General features: G+C 44.7%; 2 protein-coding genes across 3 annotated transcripts in view; one reads left to right on the top strand and one right to left on the bottom strand.

The window, feature by feature from the left end:
* Positions 1–876, top strand: part of anks1ab (ankyrin repeat and sterile alpha motif domain containing 1Ab) — a 24802-nt gene extending 23926 nt beyond the window's left edge. For both annotated transcript variants that reach the window (XM_037252093.1, XM_037252097.1), the window contains one exon: positions 1–876. In XM_037252093.1, the coding sequence (XP_037107988.1) occupies positions 1–39 (39 nt within the window). In that variant the 3' untranslated portion in view covers positions 40–876.
* phc2b (polyhomeotic homolog 2b (Drosophila)) lies at positions 617–10553 on the bottom strand. The gene is made up of 15 exons (XM_037252089.1): positions 10142–10553; positions 6855–7224; positions 6237–6398; positions 6076–6153; positions 5747–5908; positions 5314–5460; positions 4813–5101; positions 4378–4727; positions 3663–3897; positions 3125–3339; positions 2778–2907; positions 2521–2626; positions 2246–2360; positions 1806–2133; positions 617–1725 (listed from the first exon to the last, which is right to left on the bottom strand). Exons 1-15 carry the CDS (start codon positions 10183–10185, stop codon positions 1571–1573), a joined length of 2886 nt encoding a protein of 961 aa, XP_037107984.1. The 5' UTR covers positions 10186–10553; the 3' UTR covers positions 617–1570.
* Between the last annotated feature and the right edge of the window lie 12033 nt (positions 10554–22586).

The following is a 22586-nucleotide window of genomic DNA, read 5'->3' on the forward strand; positions in this document are numbered from 1 at the left end:
CTCGCCCCGACGTTCAAGTTCCCGGACACCAAGCTGTGAGTTGGCGAGCGAGTTCAAGCGGGGACGAGGTAGATGGAGCAAACCTACTCTTGACATTTAGATCTCGCTGCGCATCCGCTCACGCTACCTATACACGCAGACGAAAAGGTAAAGCTGTCCGACATGGCCAGCTAAACAGGACTTTGAGAACCGCTCCCGTCTTGACAAAAAGGTCAGCTCGAACGGTCTTCCTGCCTGGCCTGTGTGCAGCCTGGCTCCTTGTTATGCAGGAACCGCGATGGCTTTGGAGCGCTGCATAGACAGACGAGACGAGCATGTCAATTGAGACGCGGAGAAAACATTGAAGGAAACGACTGTACCAGCAATCAAAGCTTTGCCCATGTTTGTGGCCAGAGTTTGGGGTTTGTCAATGAAAATGTGATACTGTTTCCAATATTTCAAACAAACAAAAAAAAGCAATATTATATTCATGATATTAAATGATACAATGAGAAAAGCATCCCACAAGTCCGATATCAGCATTGTGTTTTTTGTCCATTTATGTCGCAGTGATGTCAATGCAAAGTATTCTGGGGCTCCTCCTGAGAAACATTGCAGCAATTAAAGAGACCAACGGGAAGGTGAAATTATTTATAGCGGCAAAAAGCTGCGTACCACACAATGCCGTTAAACACAAGCATTCGACAAAACATGACCAAAGTCCTCAGCGGCCCGATAACATCATTTACAAAAACAAACAGAAAAACTCAAATGTGTTCTTATACATTTGCATATTTCAAAAAATATTTCTGTAGTCAAATAACAAGGTTAAGTTAAATCCGTCTGGCTGCCATTTACACAAAACTCCACGGTGGATGTTTAAGATGAAGGCAATACAAAAAAAAAAAGAAGACAATTAAGTGCCATGATAGTGAAACAAACGGACATTAGTGTGCAGCAACATTCCTGCTGATCCAATCTTCTGTTCCCAGACACAAAATTGCTTGTTTTGCCATTTCCTAGGCTGACAAAACTACAAAATCTCGTCTTATAAACCTTTAAAAACAAAAGGAAATACTTAATGGCAGTGCTGACTTGACTCTCTTAGCCCTTTGTTATTCTTTAGTAAACCAAGTGCATTTCAATAAATTGGAACATCACGGACAACTTTTTATAGCTCAGTAATTGAAATGAAAAAGTCCATATGCAGTGTGAAATCCTTCCTGAATTTGCCATTTTGTGGATTATAGCTCCCAAACCCCTAATTCACCATTTCAAGAACAATCCAAATATATTCAATGAAATTCAAATGAGCAAAATATTCCCCTTCATGTTTAATGACTGACTTTTTGAATTGAAATAGTCATCACAAACAATATTCCAATTTATGGAGATGAACTTGTACATCTGGAACCACATGGGAGGAATTTCATCTTGTTTAACACTTCGACATCTAATCTCATTTGATTCTCCGTACGGAAGCCAATACAGAGACAAACGCGTCTTCTTCAGTCAGCCGGTGATGTCGCCATCAAGTAAGTGCAGGAGTCTGTGGAGATGATATGGTGAGGTCCCAAACATGCATTCATTGCTACGAGTCTTTGAGCATGTTGATGCGTGCAAAGATCTTGAGCGCAGGTCCCAGTTTGATGTTCATGGTGCTCATTAGGTGGTCCTCCTTCAACAAGAGCAAAGCTTGGCCGTCAATCTCTTGGGAGCGGAACTCGTCGGCGATCTCTTGACAGCCTGTGGATGACCAAAAAATGATTTGTCCCGCAATGGAACACTGACAAAGTATTGCACATCACCAAATCGTTTCTCCTGACCTGGTAACGAACAGATGAACTCGTACACTTCCTCCACGTTCCACTTGGTGGGGTCATTGGGTAAGAAAGGCTGACACAGAGCGGGCGAGGCGTCAATGCCGGCGAGGACTTCCGGCTCTGAGGACGCCCTGCTCGGCTGCCGCTGGACGGGAGCCGGGGGCGGGGCGGGTGGTGCCGGGGGTCCCGAGCTGGCCGCCGACATCGGCGAAGTTGGTTCTTCGTAGCTGGACATCTCAGAACATGGACTGGACTCCTCTTGGCTAGGCTGGGAGGGATGCGGTGACGACACTGAGCCGCCCTGAGTCTGCTCTGGCGACGGGGACATCTTCTGAGAAGGTTGATGAAGGAAGCAACGAATGAAGCGAAAAGGCCAGTATAATAATCTAGATGTAGTGTAGGATTTGCTCAAATGGTGGCAAACATTTGAATGTTTTGCATACCCGCTTCTTGGCTTCGATGCTTGAGCAGCCTTGGCTTCTTCTGTGCCAGCGATTGGCTTGTTTGGCTTTCTCTGTGCGTAACAGTCTCATGCGCTTTGAGCAGCCCACACTGTACCTGTGTATAAAAATGCCATCGCATTATTTGGATTAGTAAGGGACTCTTGAATTTGTCATCATTAATAAAATAGTGATAATTGATCCCTGCGGACGAAAACCACATTTTGTTCTTCCGTTCTTTTGATTCCATTGGGTTAAAAAGGTTCATGTTGACTTGCCTCTTGGAACAAACCATGGAGCAGAAGCGCTTGGAACGCTTGAACGTGTAGGCAAAGTCCACCCAGCCGCAGTATTCACACGTCAGCTTGGGCTCTTGATCATTTTCTGTCGAGACAGATCAGATTGATCACTTTGTGTTGATAAATAATATCAGTTAAACAACCAAGTCCATGATTGGTAATCTACAAATGTATCCAATTAAATCTTCAGATTGGGTGGACAAATGAAAGATTGAGATTGGAGCTTTCTGCCTCACCCGTCTGATTCAAGTCTTCAGGATCCGAGTCTGAGTTTGCCGCGTTGCTGACGGGAGTTTTGTCCGGGTCGGAGGACAGCTGGCTGTCCAGTTTCTTGGGGCTGTTGATGAGGATGGGGAGACGCTCCACCTGTTGACACACAAGGTTCCATTTCACAAGAGAGTTCAGTGATGAAGTGTCCATCATTAAAGGCAGAATCACAGACAAGCTGGGAGCTGTCAGCTCACATAGAGCGAGAGAGAATTTGCGCTCTCCGGTTGACAGAGAGAGAGAGAGAGAGAGAGAGAGCGCCACGGCTCGAGGCTAATCTAATCGAGTTTGGCTGCTGCCAAGGGGCGCCACTTACACACACTGGGAACGGCTCGGCACCCTCCTGGATGACAAAGCCCTCAATGACATGCGTGAGGACCTGCGGTTTGACGATGGCCTGCGGCGGTTTGCTCTCGCCGTTGTGCGGTGCGACAGGCGTCGCCGCGCTGGGCGTCCCGCTGTCGTTTCCTGAGGTCGTGGGTGGAGGCGGGCTCCCGGGTGCAGGCACCGGCCTCTTGGTCGCACCCCCCACTAAGACATGACAAGATACGTTAAGGAGGAGGAAAAACTGGTTTTGGAGAAGCCCATTTGCGGATTCAAAAAAAAAAAACTCGTACTGTACTAAGTGTGCCAAAATATTACACATAAAACAGTCATGGTGAGTCACTGATTTACTTAAACAATGACTAGAACGGCAATATAATTAGGACTGCACAATATGTAAAACTACTGCAGTACTGAATTGGATGTGTTCATCTGAATTTGCTCAGTCAAGAGACGCAAGCTGAAATGTGCATCGCCATCAAATAGTTGAACATTATCCATCTTGAATTGTCCTGAAAATGTTCCGTTACCTTGCGGTTGACCTTGTGGCACCGTGTCAGCTTTGGGATGCTCTATCGGCTTCCTGGGTTGCGACGCCGTACTTTGCTGCTGTGGCGGTTGTGGCGTCGGTGCCGGGGGTGGCGGCGGCGGCGGCGGCTTTTGTTGCTGCTGCTGCTGCTGCTGCGGGCTGGAGGCTGCGCACGTCTCCCTCACCACCAGTGACGTTGGCTTATCTTTACACTCCTGAACCAGTGTTCGAGAGGCCTGCAGTTTCAAAGGGAAACAGAATGTTCTTGAGGGAGGGAAGTTGAAGGTCCTTTCCCGTTTATTTTCTTCAGTTTGGCTAAAACGCCCTTACACGTTGAGGGGATAAAGGACCACCTGTGAGTTGGCCAACGTACAGACAGATACATTTTGCAATATCCCTTTTTCTCCTGCCAATATTGTGTCACTGTTCTCGTATTTTACATGCCACACACGATGCCGATTACAGATGCATTGTGTTGTGTTTAAGGCCCACTACGCAGAGTAATGAAACTGAATGTGGTTAAAGTAGAAAATCTGAGAAAAAAAAAAAGGGGGTAACTTGCTCCTCATACATAGATATACTAAGTCACTGCAAAGGAAAAACTGCTATTGAGATTTTGGATCGTTACAAAAGTAGTTGCTGACGATTGGCTACTCATGAAAACTAGTTCTGAACATTGGTTTCAGAACCGCTCTAGGCCATTTTCTAGATCATACCGTGGGATGTATTTGAAGGTTGATGGCTGTGAGCTGCACAGGCTGAGCTTTGGCCTGACTCGTCAGTGTGGAAGACGTTGATGAGGCAGCAGGCTGGAGCATGTGGTGACTTATGGTGGAATGGAAGATGCTGGCGTGCTGGCCAGGAGCGGCGGTCTGGTGCGATGCCGGTTTGGGTAGCACGGGAACGGGATGCGGCGACGGCTGAATGGACGCCGTCTGCAACAGCTGACCCGAGCTCCTCTGGGAGGTTTGGCTGTGATGAACCACAAACTGTTGCTGCTGCTGCTGCTGCTGCTGCTGCTGCTTATGTTGCTGTACCAGTGAGTGGGGTTGAATCTGCGTGTAGGCTGCAGACAGATGGGGTTTTTTTTTTTGGACTGACACAACCATGGAAGGAAATTGAAAACCTGAAGCTTTGCAGAGGCCACTCACCTGGAGCGATAAGCGGCTGCGCGCCGACTGTCGTGACGTTGCGGCTCATATTAATGGCCCGGGCCTCTGTGACCACAGCGGCATCCCCCTTCTTTCCGGCCTCGGAGGAGCTCTCAGTTGACTTGATTCCCGCAGACACTTGCATCCCTTGGCTGGGGTTCTTGACAAGCGAGGCAGGCTGGATGGCCACAGGGCTCTGCTTCAAGCTCAGAGCCTGCAGCGTCTGAGCCTGGGTGGAAGACGTGGTCGCTCCCTGCTGACTGCGTATGGCCAGATTTTGGACCTGATTCTTAAGACAAAAAGAAGCAAGGGTGATGTTATTGACTTATCCGTCCATCCGTTTTCTCTCCAGCTTGTTGCTGCTCAAGAAAATGAAGTGGTTATAAAGATCACTTTGAGAGCCATGCTTATTGTGTCAAATGAAGAGGTGTTATTTTCCCAACTCTTGAATTGAAAGCGGTGAGATACGTTCGGTGACACCAACAGAGACAGCCAGCATACTTGCGCCGAGCTGTCGGACTGCATCGCCGTCACGGTGGCCGTCGGCGTGAAGATCAGCTGTGGCGAAAGGGGGACGGCTCGGCCCAAACTCCTGGCCACTTGGACTAAGTTGCTTTGCTGCGCCTGGAAAACGTTGCTCTGCTGGGCCTGCAAAACACCACACACACGTACACTACTGTCAGGAATGCATCAGCATAGGAAGTCAATAGCATGTCAAGCTAATACAAGATTTCAGTGGCAGCCTCCAGTAAAATTGAACAACTTGATTAAGAAAAGAAAAAAAAGTGCTTCTAACTCGCATCATAATGCACTCGTTACCCGAATGGAACACACTATTCAGCATCTATATGAATACCCAAATCACACACTTGAGTAAAAAGAAGTCAACATCTGCGAGTTAGGAAGGCTTTCTTTCCTTGGGCTATGTTCTCACCATCTGCGCACGCAGGTACATCTGCGCCTGGCTGGCGGTGAGGGTGGTGCTCGACGGGCTGCCCAGCAGAACAGCCTGCTGGGAGATACTAGCGGGAGCCGACGTGATGCTCTGGGCTCGGCTGATCAGCTGTGCAGCCGCCGGCGAGGCGGTCAGGTTGATCTATGGGAAGGGAGAAGACCGGCACTTCTTTTGACGTAAAAAGTTGGCAACGGCAAAACAGCTTTGTAGTTTAGTGATCTGTTCAGGATACTCGCTGGACTGGATTCATTTATTATGAACTTTACGTTTCAGAAGAATCTCAAAGTGCTACTGTAGTTTGTTCTTACTGTGGTTTGAGTGGAGCCTGTTTGCTGCGATGTTGTGCCGTTCTGGGAGGAGTTCTGGCGACCCGCTGCGATACTGGCCTGGGGCAAGGGGTCAAGACGGTGAAGATATATTTAACAGATGTTAACACAAAAGACGACTCTGGAGGAATGTTATCTATCACCTGCTGCACGGCAGCGAGACTCTGCAGCTGAGCCGTGCTGAGGCTGTGTTGCTGCTGGAGCGCTGCGGTCTGTAACATGAGATGCTGCTGCTGGGCCGCGTACATCTGCTGCAGGTACTGAGCCGCCGTGTTGGGCTGCCTGTGGAGTGCTTGCTGGATCACCTGGAGCAAACCGAGGAAAGGTAAGAGAACAATGTGGGCTACGCAAAGAAAATGATTTCTCTAATTGGGTATTCATTTTCCAGAGCGCTGATCCTCATTAGGTGAGCAGAAGCCAATTTTATCCGATTAAGCTGCCGTGGTGGAAAAAGGTTGACCGGGAACTCAAACATCTTAAAAAGAGTGGAAGCAAAGGCCGCTCCTCCGCGGTACTAAATGAGTAGCCCTCCTTTCAACTGCTTGAAAACAACGTTGTTGGTCTGAATAGGGGGGAGAAAAGGCCATTAAAAGTCAAATGGGTCCCCCAGTCAGCCAATGTGGAGGCTAATCCTAGGGGTCAGGAGGTCAATAGCACTAAAGTGCAAGCAGCATTCCTCGCTTGGATTGTTTTGAAAAGACCCAAAGGAACGTAAACATCTCTCGTTTCAGTCACATCAGCACAAATACGGAAGCAATCACCTGCACGGTTTGCCTGTCGGGTATTCCGCCGTAAACTGAAATCTGAGGGACTGCCTGTCTCGCCGCTGCTGCAGTAGTGGTACTACTACTAGTGCTGCTACTAATACTAGTACTACTACTGCTGCTGGTGGTGGTATTAGTACTGCTAGCAGAAGCAGTAGTGGTAGTCGATGCGGTTGTCGCGTTGGTGCTGACAGCCGTGGTGGAGCTGGCGGACATGGTGGCGGTGGTTGTGATAGTCGCAGAGCTGCTGCCCGTGGCGGCGGCCGTGGTGGCGGCAGCCGGTGTGGCGGGGGGCCCCGGCTCGCTCATGGTGCCCTCTGCTCTTCTCACCTTTGACCCCCGGCTCTTCTGAATGGCCCGCCTGTGCCTGAAACATAGCAGAGAAAGTGGCGTGTGTGTGTGTGAGAGAAGAAACTCGCTTGGGTGTTGGAAAGGAAAGCAGAAAGCGGAACGATTGACGAAAAAGGACAGCAGGGGTCGCAGTTGCGGGTATGTGTGGGAGTTGTCTACCGTCATTTGTTGGCAATTGTCGAGTTCAGTTGGGGTCAGGCATGTAGCGTGGTGTGGGTAGCATGTGTAGACTTTACGCTAGGACAAAAGCGTTTGTCAATGCATGTGTAAAACTATCATGTAAATTCCCAAACTATTATCACCCCGGCCGGGATAGAGGGAGAAATGAATCAAAAGTGAAGTGCAAGTGGCAATGCCAGTGCTCTGATGTCACAGCAGCCAAGGAGAAAATTTATTCCGTTTAAGTGTGTGTCCAAGAACAAATGAATAACAGAAACGGGTACATTTAAGTGCGTGTGAATAAAACACCCACCCACTGCAGTTTGACTTAAGACACATAAGACTAAGCAATAGAAATGTGAAAGGCACAGCAGAACAAAGCAAGCAAAAAAAAACAACTTGATGTCACTAATGAGATTCAGAAAATGTAGCAGAGAAAGAGAAGTTGGCTACCGCTCTAAATCACAAATTACACAGATGAACACAAGACATTCATGGATGCCTCATTCATCAAAAGCAGTTGTAAGATGTTTGGCATTCTGTCTTTTGCAAATTCTGTCCTGGTGCCATTTTATTTGTACATGTGATTGCACTGCAGTAACATTATTAGTCTGTGTGGGGAAAATGACTCAGCTGAAGCGTTGAAGGAATACAAACTATATATTAAACGGACACATTTGGATGTTTATACATCTGGAAAAGGCCGACTTCCGATCCGGACACATCTCATTCCACGCGTTTGTTTATTCTGTTCATGCTGCCAGATAATAGCTGCGAACAAATACAAAAAAAGGCATGCAATAAATCCAGCCTTTGAGAATAAAGAGGAAGTTAAGATGCTACAGAGGAAAAAGGAAGAGGGGTCACCAGCTGATGGGGATGAAAACAAAGCTTAAAGGGAGGAGGATAGAATTTCTAGCCTGGAGGTTAGAGGTGTGTGCATGTAATTAAACAGCAAAATGAGGGGTGAAGCTTGAGCAAGGGGCTTGAGGAGGGTTTGATGGAAGTGATTAAATCAGGACTCGCACTGCTGCCACACTGCCATTCTAAAGCCATTACCGCCTCCTCCTCCTTCTCATTACTATTTAGAGAGGATTAGGGGCCCAAACCCAGATGTAGAGCCTGCTTATTTTGCGGACCTCCAACTCAATGAAAACCCTTAGAAACCATATGCCATTCAATTAAATGCAGTGTGGAATAAACGATAAGTTGGGAAAAAAAGAAATGTATTGGGCGGAAAGTTTGCACAAGAAAAAAAAAAAAACATGAAAGGACAAAAAAGGATGACATCTCATTAACTTTTAAAATGTTGGTTTTAGTGACGGTAATGAACTTCAATTAGACAAGGTGAGCGCTCATATTTGTACACAAAGCAGCCGCATTCACAGAAAGAGGGGAAGGAACCCCCACTCCCCATGGAAATGATGCTTTTGGCCCCCACAGTCTCTCCATGAGGGGAAATCATGCATTTATCAGTGACAGGGTAATGGAAAAAATCCCCCCCCCCACCACAGACACAATACTGTCCCTGCATGCCACATTTTGCAACTGCATCTGGAAAGACACTGAATAGTGAATTTAACACTACTCACAAATAACTTTTCTATTTAAGCGCCCTTTGGCCATTATCATACAGCCTATGCATATTCTAATAGCATCTGATATATTTGTGTTTACATTTCATCAGTGTTAGATTTCATTAGCTCCCATGGGGCAAATTTGGCCTTTTTGATTTTTTTTCCCGCAAATCAAAACCGTTGTCTGGTACTCGTGTGTGCCCTATTTATTTTTCACACATTATTGACCAATTTAAAGTGTCACATTGGCTGTCTGAGATAGGTCCACTTGTAAATTTGCAAGCGCCTCGCGGCATTGGGTCTCCTCAAGATGGAAAGTTCCAACGAGTAACTAGCCTTGATTGACAGTGACGGGTGGAAACAGGCATTTGAGTAGGCCCGCTCAAAACTGGGACGCTTGGGTGCAGTGGGACGCTCGGGAGCCACAAAGGTGGACTGTTAGCAAGCACTTACACCACTCATACTACGGAAATGTGTCAAGTAAGAGTCACTTTTGTTGACCATGTCAACCTGAAACGGATCAATGCGAGCGCAGACTTTAATGAACAGCAGCAACGTTTGTTTTCTGTAACAATTCACCTGCAGTTGTAAATATATATATTTTTGGATCATTAGATGAGTGCAAATGCAAGTGATGTAAGCAATTTAATGTACAATACCAACTTAACAAATATTGTAAATATAACACTATATATACATATTTAAGCACTCTGCGATGAGTTCCCATTTAATGGTCTACACTTCCGCTGTTGTTGCAATTCATCGTGGTGGTTTGTTTTGTTGTAGACGCACATGTGGTAACATCATTGATCATCGTATTTTCATGACTTGACGATGACAGGATACATCGGATTTTTCGGAATTACGCCGCTTGAAACTTGTGTTGCACCAAGAGCTACAACAAGTCAGCTGCAGCGCTCAGCACCCCTGGAGCGGATGTAATATTTTCACGTGGACTGACAGACTCGCTCGCGTCTAGAGGATTTGTGAAGTCAAGAGGAAGGGGAGAGCCATTAAGAGGCTGTCAGACACATCGACAGACCGGCTGGCTCCTGCACAACACGGATGGCGGCAAGCAGGCTCCATCAGCCCCACAAATGAATATGTAATGGTGGCTACCGCAAATGTTTGTGCGTGCATGTGTGAGGATGGGTGCTCAGCTGCTAAGACAAAGCCCAGCAACCCCGAGTCTCCTACCTCCTATGGCCCCCCCACCGCGATGCAGGGGTATGGTGCCCCATCCCCCGGGAGCGTGCTGTCCTACTTCAGGATGATGCTCTTCTTTGTCTGCTTCCCCTCGAGCGCTTGCTTGGCTGACTGATTGACTGAGCGACTGACTGACTGAGTGAGTGAAAGCGTTGGTGCGAGTGCGCTATATCGGCCCAGCCCCCTGCCCCCCCCCCCCCAACACCTCCACCTACCCCCGAACGCACGGCGAGCTCGTCGTCCCGGCATCGACACCCCACTCCGCCAACCAGGCCGCAGCCTGCCTCCTGATTATGTGGTATCCTAGCGACAGCCAACGGGACCACGGCGGAATCCCCGAGCAGGGCGGGCGTGCTGATTGGCTAGCAGGATGCTCTCTAATGAAGATGATGGTAATGATGGGCTGCCCCTCCCCCCCCCATGGTACCCCAATTTATTTTTGCATGCATAGACGCTCTGACATGACTATTCCCATTTCTGCTGTTGTGAAAATGTACGCATGTAGTATCATCTTCAACAGCATATTTCCAGGGGCTCCCATCAAAACATCTGAGAAAAAGACCATTGCTCTTTTGGTCCAAGCCAATTAGTTCATTTGGAACTCATAACCAGCAGCTATGAGGAGGCCAATTCTGGTGTCAGTCGATAAATCAGTTGCACCTTATCTCACAAACAACAGTACGTCACATCCATTTGGCAGCAGGCTATTTCCGTCCATCCAGGGGTGTGTTTGATTTGGAGTGTTTATTTACTCAACTGCAGGGTCGTCGAGGTCTCCACTTGAAGCTGCTTGACACTGCCGTCTGTCGATGGGCTGACAGAGGTGCCACTTTTCTCTTTGTGTCCTTTTATTGATAAGATATAGGATAGCAGTCGGGCAATGACTAGTAATTATTTCGATGTTTCAGCACAGATCATTATGTACGGTGCAGAGGCTGTTCCTGTTCTGACAAGATACATATTTAATGGAATAAATGTGCAATTCCTTCTCCAAACAGACTAACTTGACTGGAATTCAAACCTGCTGTCATCAAAATCATTTCACCGTTTCGGATTCATGGAATGGAAGTACTTGTCATACAAATATTGGAATTGTCACTTTACTACTGTGCGAAGTTTTACTCTACGGCGTGTTCCAAATTTAAGTGATGTGACCCCAGACAGAACGTAACCATTAGTGTGAACAGAGGACCTGCTTGAGCTTTGATCATGGGTGTAAATTGAAATAACCACACCAAAATCAAATATCAATACCTTATTCAATGAATGAACGGACTTTTGGAATTCAAAACGCCACCAGACGGGAACGCTATTTATTCACGATGGAATCAGAGCATAATGGCGTGCTGATGGTCTGCCCCGTCACATTAAGACGGCACCCGCACGTCTGGCTCTGTGAAATGTAGCCGTGCCACTGAAATGTTGTATTGATTGGGGCTGAACATGCACGAAGCTCATTGATTATCGAGTTCTCATTAGCATATAGATTGGCTGGAGGTGCGGCCACGGATGCGGGCCTTCAGTCTTGCAGAGAGGGGTGGGAAGCATGTCAACAAAAACGAAAAGGTCAGGTTGGCATGTCCACCAAAAAGCCAAATGGGGGAAGCAAGCTTTGCAGAATTCTGTACATCTTCAACTTTCACTACCAACATGTAATGGACTAACACCTTTTTCCACATCAAAGTAGCAGAAGTAGGATTAAAAATGAAATATGTTGTCCTCACCCTCAGCTATAAATACCATGCAGTGAAATAGTTCTGGCAAAGCATGTCAGAAATGATCACTCATCCACTTACCCTGCGGATCCAAATCCTTACAGATGAATTATTGTCCCCCTTTAATGGCAAAATATGGATTCAGCCTTAATGTTTTGGTGTGCCACATTCCACTTGCAACAACTTCCATGCCACTGGAGTCACGTGGTGGTTAACCTATATGTGCCTCGCAAATGTAAACCGAGGTTGGAGTTCAACGTGAGGTTAGTGACGAGCCTCGCTCGGCTTCACACTCTTATGACAGGCGTTGTCAGAAGAGCTCGTGACGTCACTCTTTGGTATGTTACCCCACGCGACAAGTCAATCATGGGGCGCCACCGAGCTTGACAGCCCCCTTTAAAGAAATCGTACACCTCATGCGTTTGTTTTCATTCGTGGTGAATTCCATCACACTACGGCTCATGAAACCGGGCTGTTCACCAAAACGAACATGCATAATGAAGACTTTAATAAACAAACGACATAAAGGTGTTGTTAAGTGTTTGCGGGGCGCATGGCAGCTAGCAAAGCCTCCCACGTTCCTGCACAGATGCATACAAACAAGCTAGGAGCAGGGGAAAGGGCGAATTTCATGAATAAGCTTCGCGCTCACCCTTGTCGCAAACGTCGACGAATCGCCCTTCCTTCTAGATGTTGTGTCCCCTTGCTTAGCCTACTACGTAGTCCATTTCTGGGCCGCCGAAGCACCGCGAAACGACAGCAGAAACACAGCAATGGCAGGGCAGAACTTTTTTTGCATTTGCATTCCACATTAGTCACATGTCACACAAGGGACCAATGAGTGGAAAGGACGGGCGGTAGGGTACCGCCCCCTTCTCGCTCACTGCTCTTCCAAGGCCTGTCAACGAGCGCCGTTTTGGTCTCCATAGCAACCGCCAGCCATTAACTCTTAACACTGTTTAAAGATACAACATTTAGTGGTGCTTGAACACAAATCAACTTTTCCAGTGAATCGAATGTGCATGCTCGTTCATTGCAGCCCCCCCTAAGACCCATAATTAATTGTCAGCATATTAAAAAGCCTGGTTAGACATTGTTTTGTTTTATGCGCAAATTAATGTTACTTAAGGTTAAATTTTTTTTTTTTTAATTTCACATTTAAACCCAGCAAGGCGAATCTCAACTCTGACATCATATTGGTCTGATTCAAGATGATGGCAAAATGCAAGCCTAGCATCGATCATGTTTTCATTAGCATTCATTGACACACTATGCTAATAAAAAAATGTTTATGAAGCCAAAGTACCTACATGTGCATCGTAACACGAGGAGGGGAAGAGTAGAAAGAGGATGGGGGTCAAATTTATCTTCTTACAATTCCTGAATAATTCATCACATTATGACTTATTTGGTTGGTCCATGACTTAATTACGTGGTCACTTATTGCTCCCTTGGCACGACATGAACACTACTCGGTTGAAGATTATATTTTGGCTCGTACGTGAGTAAATGCTTGAAGAAAACATACGACAATGTTGATATAGAACTGCAAATATTATTAGAATCAAATTATTACAGTTTATTTATTACAGTTATATACAGTTATTACAGTATATAAAATTGAAAATGATCATTTTACACGAAGCACTTTACTCCCTAACTTGGCAGTGATGCTGTTGTACCATAACACCACAAGAGGGCGACATTGTCTAACCAGTTCTGATCACATTCCAACAAACCACACTGTTGAGAAATGATGTGTTCTCACAGGAAATATACTGATTCTAGCTTAAAAATGATTTGGAAATGTTGTGGTGATAGTTTGCCCACAAATCTCAGCTCTCTGTTTAATCTAAAATGTCCTTCCAATGTCATCTCCCAGGGTTTAAAATAGCAGCCAGGAATGAACACAATTGTTTTCCAGAGACAATGAAAATTCCTGCTGTCAAAGGCTGCCCTGCCTCGGTCGACTTCCTCTTTTGTGTTTGCATTTTGTCCTGGTCTACGATATTGTAAACAGACCAGGCCGCCACCTTGATGCGCGTTTGAACCGTGTCATCAAAGTTTGCTTATTAGTTCAGGAACGACTTGCGTGTTCGCCCCTCATCGTGTTTATACAGCGTGGATGACTATTGTGAAGAAGGATATTTAGTCTGATTGAGCCACGGCAGACTTCCCCTCCCTTGCGAGACCTTAGATAGAGTTCACAAAATTAAAATAGCGACTGCTAAACTCATTCGCTCCGCCGCAGTATTCACCATTTAAAACATCTGCATTTGTTTCCTGTGGGACCTATGGCCTGCTACTTGCAACAACAACAAAAAAGCACTTGCATTTTTACTGTTCTTGATGATCAAAGATGCCACAAGCCATAGTATGCTGACTATTCAATCCGATGCATGCTTTTGCATGTTCAAGATAAGTGAAGTTCAGCCTGGGTTGTTGCTGGAGAGAAAATAGTAGGATACGTACATACAGCCATTGAATTTCTAGAGAAAAGGTATGGTTGCAGTAATCTACATTCACTCTTAGTCACAATGGCTTCAATGGACGTGTCACCCTGTCTCATGATACCATCATCTTTCTGTTGAAAGGTTTTTGGGTTCATTTGGATTCTGCACAGTCATTGTTGCATAGATAAAACACTGCAGTAACTTGATGATGGCCGAAGGTTGGTGCATACATATTGATAAGCAGGCATATTTCGAGCCTGATTTCTCATTTTAGCTCAAAGTTAGCATCGGCTGATATTTTGATGTCTTGAAAAGATTATCCTGTGGTGTGGAGTGTGTTGAGCAACCCCCCTTCTCTAATCTGGATTGGGCCGACAAACTGCTCATACACAACTTGCAGAATTGACACTTTTTACACTTGAATTCAAGATTGCAAAGCTTTACACTCCAATCGTAATTTTGATTCTTTTCAATGAGTTATGAAAGGGGCATGAAGCAGCTCAGCTCAAAGCGTCCTCTCACACGGGCCCCATCACACCCTCATTACTTCAATTTCTTCACAGTCGATCAGAATCATAGGATTCTTGCCATCGAAGTTACAGTGTGCCTCTAGTGTCCGCTGATGTGTGTGCAGAGAGGAACAAGGCAGCAGTGTTTTTGTTTTGTTTTGTTTTGTCTTTTGTTTTGGTGGAGAAATTGGCCCACCAAAGTGTGCCTGTTTGGACTTTGGGCTCAACTCTCATCAATTTCTTCAATCGTCAACAAGAAAAATGCTTTGCCCACTCAATAAATATAGCAAGTAAGTATGTATTTTAGTTGGTCCTTTTGTCTTTTTGGTTAACGCACAATGTTGCATTTCGTTTGGTTTTGTTTTGATTATTGTCTTCAAAATATTTAGCTTGTAGTTTTTACTATCACTTGGGAATAACCATGCCATTCATTTCCTGTATAGCACTTCTTCATTCCAAAATTTGAAACGGTTCCCATTGCCATTGTTTGTTTTGCTAAACCTGTTCACCAAGAAAATGCTTGTGTGTGGAAATTTCCATTCCTCTCAGCTAAATGTTCAAATTTGGACATAAAATGCCATAATTAAAAAGTAAGATGTGAATAATTAGAGAATAAAAATGATCCTGAGTAAAGTAGTCCTAAATTGACACTAACCAGGTATTGTGTTTATGTTCTATGTTTGCATGCAAGTTTTCAAAGTGACACAATTGTGTTTCCTAGGTATTCCTCTTCCTTTAACTGGAGGTTAGCTGAGGTGACGCTGCACAGCAAGCCATCTCTGAAACACATGAAACAGAGCGGAACGCAGAGGAAGTGGCTTATGCGGCACATTGCGCTCTAGTAATAATGACAGTTGTCTCTTTTCAAACCTAAAGTGTGATCCCCTAACTTTCAATATCATTTTAAAGTGATTTTGCAACATTAGACCAAATAGTAAATAGCATCAATTTGATTGAAGAAGAATATGGCATGTCGGTCTCCATTTTGCAATTAGTGTTTCCCCTTCTACTCACAATTGACAAATACACCGATTTTGAAGAAATAAAAGTAGTCATAAAAGTATTGTTTTGGCGCCATTTTGGAGATGTTGAGCTGACAAAATTCATTTGGAAAATAATGTCATTCTTTATTGCTATTTTCTGGCTTCCAGAAGCAATTAGCAACTCTTGTAGGGGCTTGTCACTGACTTCCGTTCTCTGAAGCACTTCTTCTCAAGCTTTACTATGTGTGAGTGTCTGGGCATGCTGTGGTCAACAGCAGCTTTTGAGTGTGCCAATTGTGTTTTACGTTCAATGAAAGTCTAGAAAGGGCATCAGTGCTGTACAGCTCTCCTTTTCCAGATTTGGGCAATTTAGTCTGCCCCCAAAAATGTGGCTTGGTACTTGAGCCTTGATATAGAGCGGGAACACTATTTGTATGTGCAGTTAATGTGGGGAGGTCACTTGAGGCTGCAGCAAGCACTCACGTAGGTTCTATTTGCAGCAAGCGGGACAGCGGAGAAGCCCGGGCACACAAGTGTGAAGTGTTGGCTGGTCGGCTGGTCGTCATTGACTCACGGGGAGATGACGCTGAGTCATCGTCAGACACCGAGCGAGCGAGCGTATCTGCCTTAAATGTCCACATGAGGCAAAAGGAGGCGGAGGGGACGACACAAAATGATACGTGATATGTATGACGTACATTTCCTGCAATGTACTACCACTTTTTTAAGGGCTCAAAAGTCATGTTACAAATGAACAGTCATAAATCAATGTTGACTTTTTATGACGCCACTGCAAGGCAATTTGCAGTCCTTTAGTCTGGAATGCATCATGTCACTGGATTTGATTCAACTGTTGTCATTTCCGGCTTGATCTTGGGGCATTCACTTTTGTCTTTAGCAAATGAAATGGATGTGCAACAACAACAACAATTGAGTCATTGTCGGTCCGCACCGCCAAGTACTGTCCAATGAGTTCTGAGGCACTTGGCTGAATCAAAGCGGATAATATTGCACGGAAGTCTTTAGAATCTGTCCTGCGGCTTTTGTCAGTGGTCACATCATCAGCAAACACAAGGACACCACTTTCACTGATATATTATCGAACATTTATGGTAGATACTGTCTATAAAATACTGTAAAAAATGTGTTTTGTGTCATACACAATTTAATTCTCATACAGAATTTTTACTTACATTAATAAAAGTACTACTTTGTGGATTTGGGGTAAAAAACAGTTGATAAAGAAAATAAGCACATTTTAAAAAACATCAGAGCGTGTTGACATCTCGCATTTCATTCCCATCAGTAAAACATGTGAAGAAACTGAATTACGATAAATGAGATTCATGACTCATGGTGCAGTGAGAGTCCTAATTGGACAACAGAGGGTGAAATGAGAGGAGAGAAGGTTTGCATGTCCTCCCCCGCTTGATTCATTCCAAGTTTACCTCACCGGGCTCAGCCCCGCACGGTCCGGTGAGCTGGACTGAACAGTCAATGCCGACGGGAGTGACATGTTTCCAAATGGCTGTAATGATGAAGACGGCCGGACGGGTGTGGTGCAGGGAGGAGGTGATCTCTTTTTGTCATGGAAAATGTGTGGAGCTTTCTAATTCTTTTTTCATGTCTTGTGCTTATGCTGACCTGAAAAAATAAAATAAAAGATCACCAGAGGTGGGCAATTTTTGCAGACCTCCGTCCGTGACCTGGGCATCCTTCCGTCATCATTGGTCCGTCCTTATTCCACTCTGCATTATAGCCAAGGATAGAATCAAATCCAAGTCGGTCAGCAGCATCGCAATCCGAGCAGACGTTCTCTCTGGGGCAAATGGACTTCTTTTTATGCCAAGCGTGACGCCACGAGAGAGGCCGACGGCAGTGGTTTCACAATTCATAATAATAGCTCATTGAAAGCTGGCTAGTTTCAAATTCACATTCACCTAACTTTCTGGTTAACGTTCACATTCGGTTTGAAGGAAGGCTTTTGGTGACCCTCAGCTTCTCCCAGAATGCACTTCTCCCCTACTGTGGTGAACTTTTGCAGTGGCAGAGTGAGGGTCCAGTGAAGAAAAGAAGGAAGGGAGCGTGTCAGCGATTTAGCCAACAGAGTTACGGCGGTCCCATTTTGGCCTCTCGCCTGCTGCCCGCCCGCTCAGCCGAGCCGGGCTTCGGGAGGTGAATTGAGACCTTGTTGGGATTGGTGGGACAAGGAGAATGGGCTTTAAGCCTCCCCGTTGTGTGATTCTGCCAGCTCCTGCACCAACCAGCTGGTTCTGGTTTGGTTTGTGGTTTGCCATCAAGAGGCAAAAGCTGCAAGCCATTTATCTTTCGCAATAATGAGTCCCTGGAAACTTCAAAATATTTACTTTTGATGAATGAACATTATGTAACAAGTCTGCATAATGTTTTTGATGAAATCGTTGACCATTCACTGGCTTAGATTCTTTGGCTTATTATTATCAGTGGAAAAATGCTTTTTTTAAATGAGAGTTTTGGAATCCACTGTTTTTCCACATTGTTTTTCATTTAATAAGGCAGCTCACCAATTTTGTACGAGCACCTATCCGAGTGGAGTTGTAGGTGTTTTGGGTCTCCTGAAACTCAAACATTAGCGCCTTTTAGAAAGTTCTAGCCAACCGATACAAAGCGTTTCAGTTTCCATGTTGGTCACATGAAAAGTCACCAATTTTAAAAATGTGGATATCCTGGTGAAAATGTTGCTTTCTTAAGACATCCCAAAGCACAAGAAAATTGTTCAGGAAATGTTTTTCAGGTCATCCGACTTTGGTTAGAAATTGTGCAAAATGTAAATTCATTTATAAATACTCCTTGATATGATATTCAATGAAATCATATTATTTGGGGGGTAATTGTTTGGTTTTCAGGGTGAGGAAATGAACCAAAGATGCAATCCTGGGTAGTCTGCTCGTAGGCATGGCTCTATTTTTATCCAAATTTTACCTGGAATTTTGTTCAGCCAAAATATCTGTTCCATCGACTGTTTTAAGAGGACAGCGCAGGACGGCGGAGCAAGAAAACAACAACTCCTTCCAGTTATGGCAATACACCTGATAGTAATCCGATTTAGCGTGGGATGACCATTTTTCGCTTGGCTTTCATTTTCTTCCTTGTTTGAGAGTTGCTTCGGTTCGATGGACTGGCAGTACAATTTAGCATTATGCTGAATGTAGGGCAAGTATCTTCAGTTCATGATTGTTATCCAGCTTCTGCATACCTTGCTGATTATCTGATGATTTGAACCTGATGTGTTGAAGAAGGGAAATATATATATAAAAAACATATGAAACAACCATGTTTTTAAAATAGAATTTCTTTCCGAATCAATCAAATCATTTCAGTCCCTCTGTGAGGCCTGGCACCAAAAGGCGCATTGTCCGCCTCCGCTACTGTGAAAAAGTGATATGAGGACAAAAACCCGAAGGACACGATTGAGAAAGCCCGGTGGCCGTGCGGATTTTGACTTTAAGACATAAATGTCCTTTTGTTGGATGCCGTGCTTTATCTGGTGGTTTCACAAGCGTCTCAAAGAAGAAGCAGAAGACGAAGAATGGGCTTGAGAAAGCGTCGGTGTTCCTGCTGAACGTGCCAGCTCTCTAAAAAAGGACACCGTTGTGACACGGTTGCCTTGGCGATAGAGAGTCACCCCAAACCAAGTCAAACACATCTCCCGAGTTGATCAAACCTGTTTCAAGGCATGTGGGTACATAACACAACCTGTCTCAAATAGCACGTACGAGCAAATTGTGTTTCATGGGTTGGATTTGCACTGCAGGTCCATGTGGCAAATGAGTTTCATGTGCATTTCCAGCGACTCCTGTCCAATTTACAATTTTTTATACTGACCGAACGTGAACATTATTTGTGTTGTTTGGACAAAGGTGAGCAATCTAGATGGCAGCATCTGATGTGTTTACATAACATTTAGCTGGTGTTGATGGGGTTTAGCTGAGCTGGGCTTTTACGCTGCACTTGAAGTGGCAGATAACTGATACAGATGGGATCTTTGTGCTTCTGATCGGATGACATTCAATTCCAGGCTGCCATGAAGCAAATCCTATTTGAATTGCAAAAATATATTAGAATCGTCACTTGATGCAGTGTTGATCTAGCCTTGGAGTATTGCTGCAAGACCCTAGGAAATAAATTAGCTTCTTTTCTACATCATGTTCTGCAAATGAAAGTAACAACTAACATGTTTTTGATTTCTTTGGCTCCATTACAAGCTGTTAGGCAGAATGCGAAGATATTTCGGACTTATTTAAAACTTAACTTGATTGAGCACAACAACGTTCTTTGTGTGGCTGTAATGGGAGCTTAGCAAATGCGGAGTAAACAAAGTCTGAAACAAATGCACGTGTTCCCCACAGTCTAGTCCAACTTTGCCCTTGAACCCAAAACCACAAAGACGTTTTTTTCCCCTACAGCTCATCATACTTGAATATAAGTTGAAATAAAGAATGACTATTTTGAAAATGAATTTTGAAAAGAACCCATTGCAACTATTTGGTGCTCTGTATCAAATATTGAAGTAAAAAGCACTGAAACATCTCCATGCTCATACGCTCTCATGCTCTCATAAACGTGCCCTCCCGGGAATCAGAATTCCAACTTGTTATGCAACACGCAACAGCTAATCCGATAATTCACATAACAGCAACATACGACCAGGATTTTTGGCAATTAATCACAGCTTTCTAGCACAAAAGAACGCTGCCAGATTCAGAAGAACCTGCTTCTTACATTGTTTTATTGTCTGAAGGAAAAACAACACAAGAACTCAACTAACCTGTGTCAGATTTAAAGTGGCTGGGAAAGGCTTCCTGGAAAAAGGCCAAAGTCATAAGCAGCTGAGAGGGATTCCGATTTGGGCAGCTTTAGAAGGTCACAACAGAGGTGCAATTGTGTAGCCACGCTGAGAAGAGCCTCACTCAAAAGCAGAGAGTTTTCTCCTGCTCTTTGTTATATCAAGCGAGACGTTTAACGTGCGCAAATATTGTCAGTCCAAAGGTCAGTGGGTGAGGAGTTATCAGAAACCCCACGCGGAACAGATTGTCAAAATAATTAGACACGCCCCTGACTTTCGCAGTTCAGTATTGCCTCAGTGTTTCTACGTGCAGAGCAGCTAATCAACTGCTTTAAGAAAGTCTGAAGCTTGGTTGTGTCATAGAGAGCTGACAATGAATTCCAACTGTCCTTACAAAAAAAATCACTTTCAAAAATCAAAACAGGAAACTGTAGATATTGCAAATACAAACAAAGTGTCTTCATACTGTCGATGCGACAATTTATAAACATACTTTAAGGAATGGGCCCGGTTGCTAGCCAAAACAGCAGCACCTAATAAGAGAGCGTGGAGTATTACTGGTTGCCACGTGGATGTTGTAAACAAAATGATCCGATGTAATGTGGTTGAACAATTACCGTATTTTCCGCCCTAAAAGGCGCACCGGGTTATAAGGCGCACCTTCAATGAACGGCCCATTTTAAAACTTTGTCCATATATAAGGCGCACCGGATTATAAGGCGCATAAAATAGAAGCTATACTGCATCAAACTGAGGTTGACTAGGGTTGCGGTATGCATCCACTAGCCAATAACCAACGAGCCCTCTGTAAACAATCGCGTTTCTCAAACAATCTCCTATAAAATGATCAGAACTGACTAAAGTTCGATCTAACGCATTGGTACTACTTACCTATGTTTCCCTTCCATATCGATCCGTAGATTTACTCGAAACATTAACAGAGCAGCCTATTTTGACATGAAATAGCCTGGTACGTATAGCAGCTATCGCAATAGCATTAGCCATCCGCAAAGTCTCACGAGCCTCAGCTCGCAATCTCCCATGAGCCTCAGCAAAGTGTAAACAATCGCGTTTCTCAAACGATCTCCTATAAAATGATCGGAACTGACTAAAGTTCGATCTAACGCATTGGTACTACTTACCTATGTTTCCCTTCCATATCGAGCCGTAGATTTACTCGAAACATTAACAGAGCAGCCTATTTTGACATGAAATAGCCTCGCGGGTACAACAGCTATTCGGTGACGCCCCCTGACTACAGTTGCCGTAATGCTGGGAAGCGATGCGACCTTGTAATTTACTAGTCGTACTAAAACGTACTGAAACATTTTGGCAGAGCACTGTGTACAACCAGTATGGATCAACAAATTCATCAGTTGATCCATATATAAGGCGCACTGGCCTATAAGGCGCACTGTCGGCTTTTGAGAAAATTTTAGGTTTTTAGGTGCGCCTTTTAGGGCGGAAAATACGGTAATTGCATTTGCAATATAATGGCAAATTACTCAAATGCGAATGGCCAACCAAGGCTGGTTATTGTGTGCAAAGCAATTGATTTGCGTTTACATGTCCAATCTCACACAAATGCTCTTTAATATTCACCGCTGACCCCTAAGACACAATTGTTCTTCCTGCAGATGACCGAACAATGGCAGTTCAAACCTGACAATTTCTCTAAGGATATGCTTCAATGCAATCTGCAGTCTCGACACCAGCACGAGCACAAAAGCATGCTCCTCCATGCTGTTATTTTTATCTTTTTACCATTTTAGCAGGGAGGTGCAGGTTTATCATTTGACCGGCAACAGATATAGACCCTCAAGTGGAAATGAGTGAGGTGTGTGTGCATATATAGTCAAAGCTATCAGTGTCTGCTGACAGCAATTAGCCAAACAGATGGCCCCGATTTTAGACAGATCCACTTTCAGGTCGAGGCGGAACAACTATAAAT

This window comes from Syngnathus acus, chromosome 5 (genome assembly GCF_901709675.1).
Source record: "Syngnathus acus chromosome 5, fSynAcu1.2, whole genome shotgun sequence".
Classification (NCBI taxonomy): domain Eukaryota; kingdom Metazoa; phylum Chordata; class Actinopteri; order Syngnathiformes; family Syngnathidae; genus Syngnathus; species Syngnathus acus.

What these genes read in the sequence shown, in the direction of transcription:
- phc2b (XM_037252089.1), bottom strand. Translation starts at nt 10,185, where the DNA reads ATGGGGCACCATACCCCTGCATCGCGGTGGGGGGGCCATAGGAG. An exon ending in CGGTGGGGGGGCCATAGGAG is followed by an intron (nt 7,225 to 10,141) that starts GTAGGAGACTCG and finishes GCTATGTTTCAG; the next exon opens with GCACAGGCGGGCCATTCAGA. An exon ending in TGTACCTGCGTGCGCAGATG is followed by an intron (nt 5,461 to 5,746) that starts GTGAGAACATAG and finishes GGTGTTTTGCAG; the next exon opens with GCCCAGCAGAGCAACGTTTT.